We start from the raw sequence: 12,883 nt of genomic DNA, 5'->3' as shown, positions 1-12,883 counted from the left end.
AGAGCTGGACCAGAACCAGAAGAACATAGAGCACTTTAGCACTTTAATGATGATTTAGGCAGCTTAACTTCAGAGCGAGGCCCAAAGACCTCAAAACCGCCTCAAGTCTCCAGAGGCCCAGTTGCTGAGAAGCAGTCAGCATTCCGGCACTGAAATCACACCAGTTGGTACTCTGGCACGAGAGTAAAGGAAAAGCAGTAAAGTTATGCTAGTCTGTAAATAAAATTTAAAACACAGATCATCATAGCGTAACTCCTTAATCACATACCATCTAATGGTAACTAGAGAAAGTCCAGTTTCCTCTATTAAAGACAGAAAGGTTGTGTTCAGTATTTGACATTTTGTACTGGCTATGTGCCTTCCTGGACACAACAAAAGTCTCAGGTGATTCTGTTTTGCTCTTTTCTTTTTCCCTTAGTACCTATACTATTATAAATATAAACATTCAATTCAACCAGAAAGTTTACTTCTCCTTGTCTCCTCATCACCACAGTGGACTCTTTAGGGCAACTTCCTCAAAGCCTTGCTCACTCCCACACTTGGCAAGCCAACTCCTCACTCTCAAGCCCTTAGATAATAGTACTAGCATTTGAGCGCCGTTGAGAAGCCTTGCTTCATATACCAGGCACTCACATACACATCAGCAGGCCGTTCCCTCATCTCAGCCGAACCCCTGTGCGAATCTTCTGGTCTTCCCAGACCCGTGCTCTTCCTATCTGTCTGTTTTGAAAAGACAGCCCCAGAATCAGCCAGGCTGTGGAAGCTCTGAAGAAGGTAGTGGCTCACCACTGTCTGCTAACACAATCAAAACGGAAACAGCAAACGCAGCTTAAAGGAGTAACTTGAAACTTGTAATTAAGCTAACATGGGTCTTTCCCCCACTTTACAAAATCTACAAGGCCCTCCCAAAGGAACCCTCTCATCTGAACAACCACCCTCATGCCACTAAAACAAACAAAAGCATTAGCAGTCAAGGGAGGTCTGCTTTCTAACCCAGGCTAGCTCTGAGCACGGTCATCTTGCCTCTATTTCTCAAGCCCTTAGTTACAGTTAGGAACCACAACATCTGGCTCAAAAAGGCCCTATGCACATGGAGACCAGTGGCTGACATCAGCAGTCTTCCTTAACAGAGGCCCACTCTATTTACTAAGGCAAAACCTCTCACTGAAGCCAATGCTCCCTGATTCCAAGGGTCTAGCTACTCAGCTTACACTGCGTAGGTATCTTGTGTCTCTGTCTTTCAAATGCTGGGATCACACTTCACTCCTCCTTATTAATTTATTTCTATGTAGGTGCTAGTGATCTGAACTTTGATCCCAAGCTTGCCAGCAAGCACTCTGACCACTACGCTATCTCCTAACCCAAAGAGAATTTCTGATGTTACCTTCCAGTTCCATTCAACTTAATAAATTTTTTTAAAAGTCCCTAGCTTCATCTCTAAAATATTAAGTTAATATTAAAATATTAAGTTCATATTGCAATGCAAGGTTCTTAAGTAATAAGATCAGTGAACTGCAGTTTCTTAAGTTCGTTGTCACCATTTGTTTTCTATGTTTTCATCTACCTTATTAGACTTTACAATTCTTTTACTTTATTCCCCATTTGCTATCTTAACTTCTGCCTCTCAGCTGTATGTCAGTCTCTTGGAACCTTCCCTTTCCTGTTAAGAAGCATTCATAGAAGCATTATACCTAACAGAAGGGGCAGGCTCCAGAAACAGCTTCAGACTCATCAATAAGAAAGGCACGTGAAATGGATGGAAATAGAAAACACTATCCTGAGTGAGGTATCCCAGACTCAAAAAGAGGAACATGGGATGTACTCACTCATAATCGGTTTCTAGCCATAAAATAAAAGACATTAAGCATATAATGTGTGATCCTATAGAAGCTAAATAAGAAAGTGAACCCAAAGAAAATCATATAGTCATCCGCATGGAGAGGGGGAAGTAGACAAGATTCCAGGGCAAAAACTGGGAACTTGCGGGTGAGGTGGCATGGGGCAAAGGGGAAATGGGATGAGAAATATGAGAAGGGGAGGATGGGAGGAGCTCGGAGGATTGGGATGGTTGGGATATAGAAAGGATGGATACGGGAGCAGCGAAGTATATATCCTATCTAAGGGAGCCATCTTAGGGTTGGCAAGAGACTTGACTCTTGAGGGGTTCGCAGGTGTCCAGGAATATGTCCCCAGCTGGTACCCTGGGCAACTAAGGAGAGGGAACCTGAAATGACCCTATCCTATACTGATGAATATCTTGCATATCACCTTAGAACCTTCATCTGGCGATGGATCGAGGTAGAGTCTCAATTTGGAGCAACGGTCTGAGCTCTTAAGGTCCAAATGAGGAGCAGAAGGAGGGAGAACATGAGCAAAAAATCAGGACCACGAGGGATGCACCCACCCACTGTGACAGTGGAACTGATTTATTGGGAGCCCACCAAGGCCAGCTGGTCTGGGACTGAATAAGCATGGGTTGATTCCGGACTCTCTGAGCATGGCGGTCAATGAAGACTGATGAGAAGCCAAGGACAATGGCACTAGGTTTCGATCCTAATACATGAACTGGCTTTGTGGGAGCTTAGCCTGTTTGGACGCTCACCTTTCTGGACGTAGATAGAAGGACCTTGGTCTTCCCGCAGGGCAGGGAATTTGGACTGCTCTTCAGTATCGAGAGGGAGGGGGAATGGAGTGGGGGGAGGAGAAGAGGAGTGGGGATAGGGGGAGGGAAGTGGGGGGAGGGCAATATTTGGGAGGAGGGGAGGGAAATGGGAAATGGGGAGCAGGTGGAAATTTTAATTAAAAAAGAATAAAAATAAACAAATAAGTAAAAAAAAAAAAAAAAAAAAAAAGAAAGGCACGTGGTCTTGGCTATTGGACCACAGAGCATCTTTTCTAAACAGCTGGTCTGGTCTGAGGCTTTCCGCCTGCTTTTTAAGGACAAACGTACTACAGGAATCTAACAAGTGAGCTTGCTCAGAGTGTAACATGCTAAAAGGAGACCAGATGGCAGTCATTAATGTGTGTGCCACCTCCTTCCCGCCAAACAATCTAACAATCTGCATTTTCCTATAGCCATGCATGTGCCTCGATTCTTCCTTCTACTCCTGGCTTCTTGATTTGCAAGCACTATGCTCATGTGTCAGGCTTTGACAGTGTGTCAAGTGCTTAGCTGTGAGTACAACGTAGATCTTAATGTTTTCTAGTATTACAGATTATGTACCCCAGAACGGGGGTATGTTAGCAGGGATATGAGAACCCGAAAATACAGTCTTACTAGAGTCTTAAGAGTATTTCAAAAGAATGATTTTTTTTTTTGTTTTTGGGTTACATCATATACTTCAAACTGATAAATTTCCTAGAGGCAATCTTGATTTTTAAATTAATAGTAGCAATAAATTCACTAGCCTCCTACAATGCTTCCAGAAAGATTATGATTAAAATTCATCAATTTATTTGACAAATACTTACAGGACATCTACTACACCCGAGTACAAGAATGCAAAATTAATTAAAAGGCTGCTCCTATCTCCAAGGAACCTAAGACCTCATGAGAATAGCAGCACAAAAATCAGCGCAAATAACGTGATCCAGGGTTTGAAAGAATAACGATTTTTTTTAAACTGGGGTAATTAACATTCTCTAAACAAGAGCTTTATTAAAATCATGTAGAAAGGAAACCAGTAAGAATCAAAGGTCATACAAAAGTGGAGTACTGTTGGAAGTATCAAGAGAACACGGGTGCAAGGCAAACCACAGGTCAAGAAATTTATACTTTGCTCATGGATAAGCTCATGCATGGAGGGCTTTTGTGTGCAAAGAAGCAAAAAGAGCAAGGAGGTGCTCAAAGGAGTCATTTTGGTCCCTCAATCTAGATGATGACTGACTTCTAAGATTGATGGTAGGTGTTTGGTACTGAGGCTATAATGACCAGAGTGCCTACACATCTAGTTAACTCTAACCTCACTCTACTTTTACTCAGTTCTACTAGCCATGGAATATACCTTCATTTTAGGTCATGAGCAATAACCACTTCTCTTTCTAGAATCCCTTTTTATCAGATAAAGGCACGGAAACACCTATCTTTCCTTAGATTCAGTTTAAACCACACCTTCCCTGTGTGGTTCGCTCCACCGTGTTATTTTAACACACAGCCAGCTCTACTCTACTTTCACGTTTGCCCTCACTCTCCTTTTAATACACTAATCTGCCCACTGATGATGCTTTTTGTTTGCTTTTCCCTACAAGAATTTTGTAAACTTCAGAGGGAGGTAATAGTCTTGCCTATCTCATTCTCAAGAGTGGCTGCTGTGTATCACTATACATCTGGGGAACACTGATGTATATAAGACCTGATGCTAAACCTCCTCATCTTCCTAAGAAAGAAAATTAACTAGCAAACTGTGATAAACATATGATATCCAGGAGAGGCCAGTAATGGCTTGGAAAATCTCTTTCTATACTCACGATTGAGTGAAATGAGAAGGTTGAGGGTTTGTCATAAAAACAAGAAAGTATTGTAAGATGGGAGCATATGCCTAGCACAGTGATTCATTCTAGTACTAGGGAGGCAAAGGTAAGGGGATCATAAATTCAAGGCCAGTGTAGTCTACGCAGTGAGACCTTATCTCAACAGTAAGTCAAAACCAAACCCCAAATAAACAATGATTACCACCACAACAAAATACGAATAATAATTGCCTCTACAAGAATACCATCTAACTGGAGTAACTGTCTCACTCATAGGTCAAGAGCACATGACATTGTTTGGCAGTAATACCACTCAGTAAATGTTTGAAGTGAATTATGCTAGAAAAAGGTCTCTGTTTAAGTGAACAAACTTCTGAGGAAGAGCAACAGAGCAGCAGAAGAAACAGATGTTACATCAACACAAGCTGGAGTAAATCACATCAATGCTATTTAATTTTTAAAGATCCCAGAAATCAGGCAGGGAAAAAAGCCATTAGGTCTGGAATGCAGTAGTGAGAGTGTTAGTTAAACCTGCATGTAGAATGCAAACTCTAATCAATGAAGGGCACACTGCATGAAACTGAAGCAGTCATAGTGACCAGAGGCTATTTAAAAGACTACAGGATCCTTTGAATACCCCATCTCATGTGTCTTCACCTCATTACAAGGAGGGCACTGAGAGTCAAGAAAGCTGATATGCCTAAATCCCAACAGCCAGCTAGGTCTGAGATAAAGGACCCAGCTGTTCTGACTCTCAATTTCAGGCAACTTCCAGCCTCCCGTATTAATGTCTGCTGTCATACTGAGACATGCTTCATAGAGTAAGCAAGAATCCACCACAACATCCTCCCGACGTCCTGTTATAGCCAGGGAGGAGGTAAGACAGGGTTCCAAGAGTACTTAAGTGCAAATCTGGATCTTAGAAAAGAATATGAGCATTACCTAATAGGGACTTGACACAATGAGCAGAGACCACAAAAAAATCTCAGTAGTGGAAGACATTTGTGGTGGTTTGAATGAAAATGCACCCCAACCGAGTCTCTGGACATACAACTCAAATGACTTCTCCAATACCATGTCTGTCTCCATGCCGCCATACTTCCCGCCATGACAATAATGGACCAAACCTCTGAACTTAAGTCAGCCCCAATTAAATGCTTTCCTTTAATTATCATGGTATCTCTTCATAGAATAAAAATCCTAACTAAGACAATTCTGAACATTTCAGTTCTACAATTTAATTTCAGCTGCCTGTATATGCAATCTAGCTATACTTCACTTAACTCAGAGCTTGGCAATTCATGTGAGGCTATGGTGTGGATCCAGTGACCTCCTCAGTCTCCATGGTTGGAGGGAAGGGCTATGGTGTGGACAGGCAATGACCACTTATGTCATGGCTGCAGACTTTTGAGTGCTCTTCTATGACAGGCAAGCAGGTATAGTGTTATGCACCTGCAATCCGTCTCTGAGGCCAACCTGGGCTACACAAGGAGACATGAAAACAAATTCTATTCACCACAGTATGTCCATATGATTACTGGCAGCACCTGAGGCTGGCAGCACTATCCTGGATTCCTTTAAAGTCAATGTAAAAAGCTATGTGTGGGGACTTAATTACACAATTTGTATGTTCAAAGAGACAAAACTCTAAATTTTCTTTTTTCATTTAATGTCCAAAGGCAACTCTTGAGTGATGAGTACTACCAATGTACTTCTCTCTCCTTTCCAAATGCAGTAAAATATTTTACATGGGTTTATAAACAATACTGCAGTGGATAACATCCAGAACTTTAACAGCATATTTTCACCAGAATCAAAGTCAAAGAGAATTAACGTTATCATTAGATACACATATAAAGAAATAGAACACAAAAAGCATACCTGTGGGGCATATCCAGGAGGCACATAAATAGGAGGCACGGAACCATTTGGGGACATCATTGGAACCTGAGCAGGACCTGAATGGGTCACAGAAACAAAAAAATACACTGGTACTTAGTAAGGAGAAGTGGAGAACAGTAAGACTACTTCACCTAAGCTAAATATTAAGTCAACGGTGGCTGTAATATAATACCATGGAAAGAGATTAAGACTACGGAATTTTTCTAGAACATTTACATTTTTATGTTTTCATTAAATTATGATATGTAAGTAAGCTTTTATGTAGCATTTACTTTATGAAGTGTACAGATTATCTTTCAAGCATACCTATATTTCTCAAACTTGCCCAGTGTTTACACTAACTTAGGTAACACTGAAAACCTAAGATTTCCAGGTTCTCCAATAGAAATGTTCAACTGGTTTATAATCCCAAATCATTTTATTTACTGTACAAACAACCCATGGGCCTCTAATGGTTGGGCAAGAGGAAAATCAAACTTTACTTTGTATTTAAAAAAATCAATTAGAAATACAAAAGAACCTAGAACCCCCCCCCCCCCCCCCCGCCCACACACACACACAAATCAACAAAACAGGCAGAAGGCACAGCAGAGAGGAAGGACAGTGAGGCATTCGAAAAACTTCATGCTGTGCTGTGCTGTGCAGTGCAGTGCAGCACGGTCCTGTCCTGGGCTGGAAACAGGTGGAGAATGCACAAGAGCACAGGTGGTGGAATGCACAGGAGCACAGGTGGAGGAGTGCGCACGAGCACAGGTGGAGGATGCCCACGAGCACAGGTGGAGGATGCTCACGAGCACAGGTGGAGGATGCACACGAGCACAGGTGGAGGATGCACAGGAGCACAGGTGGAGGACGCACAGGAGCACAGGTGGAGAATGCACACGAGCACAGGTAGAGGAGTGCGCACGAGCACAGGTGCAGGAATGCACAGGAGAATTTACTCAGGCAAGCATGGGCTCTCGGGAACAGGGAACTCTAAACAAGACCCTGGAACTTCACTGAGCTTCATCATTTTCTTCCATGTCATCTTTTCAGATAACCTTCATAAATCCTATCTTAATCTCTTTTCACCTTTCTGGAAATAAAATAAGCACTTTTGGAAGGTTTCATATTTTCTAGAACAAAAACCTTACTTGTTTTAGATAACATTTTAAAAAATACCTCATACCAGGCGGTGGTGGCACACGCCTTTAATCCCAGCACTCAGGAGGCAGAGGCAGGTGGATCTCTGAGTTCGAGGCCAGCCTGGTCTACAAGAGCTAGTTCCAGGACAGGAACCAAAAGCTACGGAGAAACCCTGTCTCGAAAATCAAAAAAAAAAAAAACAAAAAACAAAAAAAAACAAACAAACAAAAAAAAAAAAAACCTCATCTTCAGATCTTTTCTTTTAGTAACTTTATGTTGCAGTGTCCTGTACGCAACAGCTTTTAATCATTTGAAATTGTTTTCTTTTTTGCTTTTTTGTAAGATCAATTACTCCTTCTAAGAAAATAAAGTGTCACATCTGTTTTTTTAAAAAAAAAAAGGCTGGGGTGCTTTTATGTTTAGAATTTAAATCATGTGGTGAGGGGCATGGCCACCAGGGCTGAAAAGCACACAGGTTCCAGCAAATCCCCATGAATTCCAGCCTTGCTTGGGAGGGGGTGGGGTGAGCAACCCAGGGTGATGGGGGGGAAGGGAAGAAAGAGAAAAGAGAATGCTAAAGAAAATGGACTTTGAGAAGAAAAATACTAAATCATGGCAAATGAGGGGAAATGAAGAGAAAAGGGTAGGAAAAGAAGAGGATAAAGACAAGAGAGAATCTAGATGGGGAAAAGAGGGAAAGTCAAAGGAAAGAAGAGAGATGGAGGGAAGGCAGACTTCTGGAGTAGACTATGTGCGTCTGTCCTTTCTCCCAGATGACCCAGCAAATGCATGGAGCTGTAACGCTCAGGGCCTGGCCAGCCAAGTGCCCTATGAATGAGGAACATCACAGCTCCAAAATACACGAAGTTCTTCCAAATGCTATCTATTAAAAGAATATATTTACTTATTTAATGTGTGTGTGTTGCCTAAATAGGTGCATGCCCACCATGTGAGTGTCTCGTGCCTGTGACGGTCAGAATAGAGTGTTGAATCCCCTGGAACTGGAGTTATGGATGATGGTTGGGAGCTACCATACAGATGCTGAAAACTGAACCCAGGTCCTCTGTAACAGCAACAAATGATCTTAATCCCCATCTCTCCAGCCCTCTGTAATATTATTTTAATCATAAATTGTAAACACTAAAACTATAAGCCAGGTCTTCAATGTATTTTTTCTCTTTATAATCATTTAATCAAGCAACTATTTTTTATCATTACCCATTTTCCAGACAGAAAATGAAGCAGAGGGAACTTAAGTCTGCACAAGCGGTAGATATGGAATTAAAAACACTATCAGTTTCGTTTCTCAGGATATATATCACATGAACACTGCAATGCTACTTGCTGCTGGTAACTGGGCTGAAACATTAGGTCTTGCCTCCAAAGGGTTTTGTTTTTATTTCCTTGAAAAACATGAGTGAAAGCAGGAACACCATTCAAAACTTAAGTAAACATCACCTACTAGTTTACTAAATAACACTTGTGAGAGCCTCTTTAATTCTCTATACAGAAAGGCTTCATTCAAAGCACACTTTTCTGCTCTCTGGAGAAATGAGAACAGCTGTACCCTAATGCTCCTTTTTATTCATTAATTTACATAAACCAGTAAACTAGCCTTCCAAATTCTAAGAACTGGCTTAGATATCATTTATAAAATATGAAACTTGGTTGGAAAACAAAGAATTTGCTGAAAATTGCATTTGTATTCTTAATAAAGGAAATTCTCCCTTGCTGAGCTCTATGTGCTACGCTTAGACCTCAGGTCCTTTGTGCCCACTGCAGTTTAATCTTGGGTCACACCATTAATGTTAGAGAGGGACTGATGAAGGGGTGTGGAAATAACACAAGGCAGACAGGCATCTTCAAAAGCAGAACTAGAATTTACTCCAAATAATTAAAACAGATGTGTGTTTTCTATTTAGCTATTAGACTAGTAACTTCCAGCTGGTGACTCTTACAGTCGCAGCACACACCTGCTGTGGGGTGTCATCCTTTTACTAGAAATAAGACTATAACTATATAAAATCCTCTGAGGTAGGGTCTTCCTGTGCAGCCCAGGCTGGCCTCGAACTCAACATCCTCTCAGCCTCCAGACTGATAGTATTACAGGTATTTATCTCCATACTCAGTTCACATTCTACTTAGATAGCTACTAAAGTAATTCATCATTTAGTTGCAACAAAAGTAGCACAAAAACACCTTTATAATGTGATCATTTAACCAAAGTATATTTTCTAATTAGGAAACAGAAACGCCACATGATTAGATTTTTAAAAGGCAATTGATCAGTACCATATACATTATCTAAAATACTGGTAGGATATATTCAGCATTGAGCACAAACCTGCCAACACCCTCAATTCATAAACAGTAAACACAGTATTGATATTCAGATCCAACTGCTAACAGCACCATACATGTGCCTTGTCCTGTGTCCACAGTGACAAAACAGTACTCTATAGTTCAGGAAGTTCTAGATTAACCATAAGCTGTTTTAAATTTGTATGCAGCAAAGCAGCCTGTGTCCAGGGAAGTCCAGCCTGCTACAAGGGAATACATGAAATGCACATCCGGCACAAGAAAGCTTGAGCAACTGTGGGTAAACCTAACAGCTCCTTCAGAATTTTCAAGCTGAGGGCAAAATCTATCCAAAGCACACAGTGATTCCATTACTGTTAAGGGCCTGTTTCTGATTTTACAAACCTGCAAAAGAGGGTACAATTCTACTCGTCATTTCCCTTAAATTTGAGAAACTCCCCACCCCAATTCTTAAAAGTACCACCAATAACTTAATGCCTAATTCATTTCACCTAGCATAAACTAATTGTTTCTTTGTTAATCTACATTCGTATTCAGGAAATTTAATTAAAAAAAAAAAACTACAAGTATGTCCAAGCATTTAAAATGAAATACGGAACGGGCTGCTTACTGCTGGCGTGCACAATGGCTTCCAAATTATCTGATGCCAATTGTCAGATCAGCCTTAAAAAAAGAAAACCCAAATAAAACCAAGAGGCCAGAATGTGACATACGGTGAAATATAAAACCAGTCTAGTTCATATAATCTACTATTTTCATAACCACATAACAATTTAGGGTGCTTTTACAGCGAACAGATTTAGCATCTATTAAAAACCACACAACACAGCTTTAGGTTAATACAAAGCTTCCTATGTTTTAAAATAAAAGCGAATGCTCAAAACCAGCAAATCTTACCACTCATTTTGTATCTACAGGAGCAGCAGCGAACAAGAAAACCCAACAAGGAAACGGCGTAGTACACGTTAGCAGCTTTAATTGGAGAACAGTTTCGGTTTTTTTTTTTTCTTTTTTTTTTCCCCCAAAGCTGGTAAGAGGAAAAGATCCTTTGACCGAATCACGTGACAGCTATCACATGACCTGCAGTGAACCGGGAAAGCCCGGCAGAGGAAACAGCGCCAAGGGTCTTGTTTGGGAGCCACTGAAACCAAAGGATTAAAAGGCGCCTCCAGCTGCTTCCCTAAGAGCCAACGTAAATGCTCACCAAAATAACCCTACAAAGACCTATACGACGGAAAACCACTCCCTTTGTGTTTACGGGTTTTTCCATCTACTGCTGTTGGCTTTCACCTACAAAGTATGGGGTGAAATTAATTTCAAAGCCTTAATCCAAAATGTGAGCATCTCGTGCTTAATCTTTAGGAATGTCTAAAATACACAAAGATTTGCCCACACAATAGGCAGGGACGACAAGTTCCTTAAAGGTGGACTGTATTTTTTTCCCTCGAAAGCTGATGAGGGCTTCTGCTTTTATTATCCTTTACTTTCTTTTTTATGATTTTTAAAAATAAGACTTACCCATCCCGGATTTAAACCAATGAAAAGTAAATAAAAGTGAATTTGTGCTCTTGTTAAAAAAAAAAAAATAAGACTTACTCTGAACATTAAAGAAAGATGCTTAGTGAATAGTATTCCTGTTCATATTTACAAAATTAGACACTCATCCAAAAAGAGATAGCAGGAAATGACTTATACTCAGTTACAAACTGGGTAAAAATAAGGAGGGTTTTTTTTTCTTTTTCTTGACTTATGACTTACCTGTCTCCTGTGGCAGGTTCACTTCATCAGCCTCCCAGCACTGCTGGGAGAATCGAGTCAGTTATATAAACCAGAGCATGAAAAACATGGGCTGATGCTGTTCCATAACTGATGGTTATCCTAAGCAAAAGTATGATCATGGACTTTCAAACTAATGATTACACAGTAAAAAGGGACCATCTGGAGCATCCTGCTTGTTAACTGGAGTAGAGGCATCATTACTAGGGAAACAGAGGGCAGCTAAGTAACTTGTCAAGGGCAGGCAGACAAAGGCAGGGTTGTCTCAAATGATAATTACATTTTAAAACACAGGCCCTGTTTAAAGGACCCATCTCCCCCAAAGGAAAAGAATGAATAAATAAATAAAATCAGGCAAGACATAGCTGGAGGAACAGGTTGCAGTGTTTTTAAAGTTTGTATTTTCAACTTTAACCAGCATGGTCAGAATAGCTCAGGGGCCATTTCGGGCCTACTAATGGAGAAAGCCTGCCCTGTATTCCTAGCAACTACACAGCTGCTCTGCAGGCAGTCACAGAAGTCACCATCAAACTGAAACAAATATTTTCTGTGCTCCTTGCCGCCCTCCAGCCACCACTCTGCACAGCTAATCTGTTCTTTTTATTTTTAGTTTCTCGAGACAGGGTTTTTCTGTGTAGCCCTGGCTATCCTGGAACTCACTCTGCAGGCCACACTACTCCTGAGGATTGAAGGCCCGCACCACCAGCGCCCAGCACTGCCTTTACTCTTACCTTCCCAGTGTTCCAGCTGAGGGTGTAGTGGGGGAGAGTGCTTAGCTAGCAGCCTAACAAGGCACAAGGCCCAGGTCAGATTCCAGGATCATGAAACAACTCTAAAAGAACATCAATCCTATGTCTAGCCAATTTAATTTGCTTCACGGATTATGAAATTAGATAGTATTATCTTCGAACTTCATCTGCCACATGCTGGATACTGTCTAGGCATTTGGGATAGAGCAGTAAATGAAAATGAATAAATTTCACACTGGAAGAGATTGCTCAGCAGGAAAAAATGTTTGTTGTTAGTATCTGACAACCTGAATCCAATGCCCAGGATCCATATGGTAAGAATAGAACTGGACTCCGGAAAATTGTCCTCTGACCCCACACGCATGCCACCCCATTTTAATATTTTTTAAAATAATAAGTACATGACAAAATAAATCAGATTGTGGTAAATCACGTATGTTTTGAGACAGTATGTTTGCAAGTATGTATGCTGAAAACATATCTGAAGGTAGAAAATAGCGATACAGGAAAGAAAGAAAGCAGGGTAGGATGGATGGCTGGGT

At 40.9% G+C, this 12,883-nt stretch overlaps 1 protein-coding gene across 2 annotated transcripts in view; it reads right to left on the bottom strand.

Annotated features, from left to right (window-relative positions):
- Fndc3a (fibronectin type III domain containing 3A) overlaps window positions 1–12,883 on the bottom strand; it is a 136,155-nt gene that overhangs the window by 44,432 nt on the left and 78,840 nt on the right. Inside the window, exons 1-2 of one of the 2 annotated variants that reach the window (XM_057785944.1) lie at window positions 10,714–10,828; window positions 6,352–6,428 (exon numbers count right to left, since the gene is read on the bottom strand). In XM_057785944.1, coding sequence (XP_057641927.1) covers window positions 6,352–6,428; window positions 10,714–10,720 — 84 coding nt within the window. In that variant the 5' untranslated portion in view covers window positions 10,721–10,828. Of the gene's footprint in view, window positions 1–6,351; window positions 6,429–10,713; window positions 10,829–12,883 lie in introns of those variants that run through there. The other variant, XM_057785943.1, reaches the window with a different exon arrangement.

This window comes from Chionomys nivalis, chromosome 12 (genome assembly GCF_950005125.1).
Source record: "Chionomys nivalis chromosome 12, mChiNiv1.1, whole genome shotgun sequence".
NCBI lineage: Eukaryota > Metazoa > Chordata > Mammalia > Rodentia > Cricetidae > Chionomys > Chionomys nivalis.
This window is presented reverse-complemented; position numbering and strand designations above follow the sequence as displayed.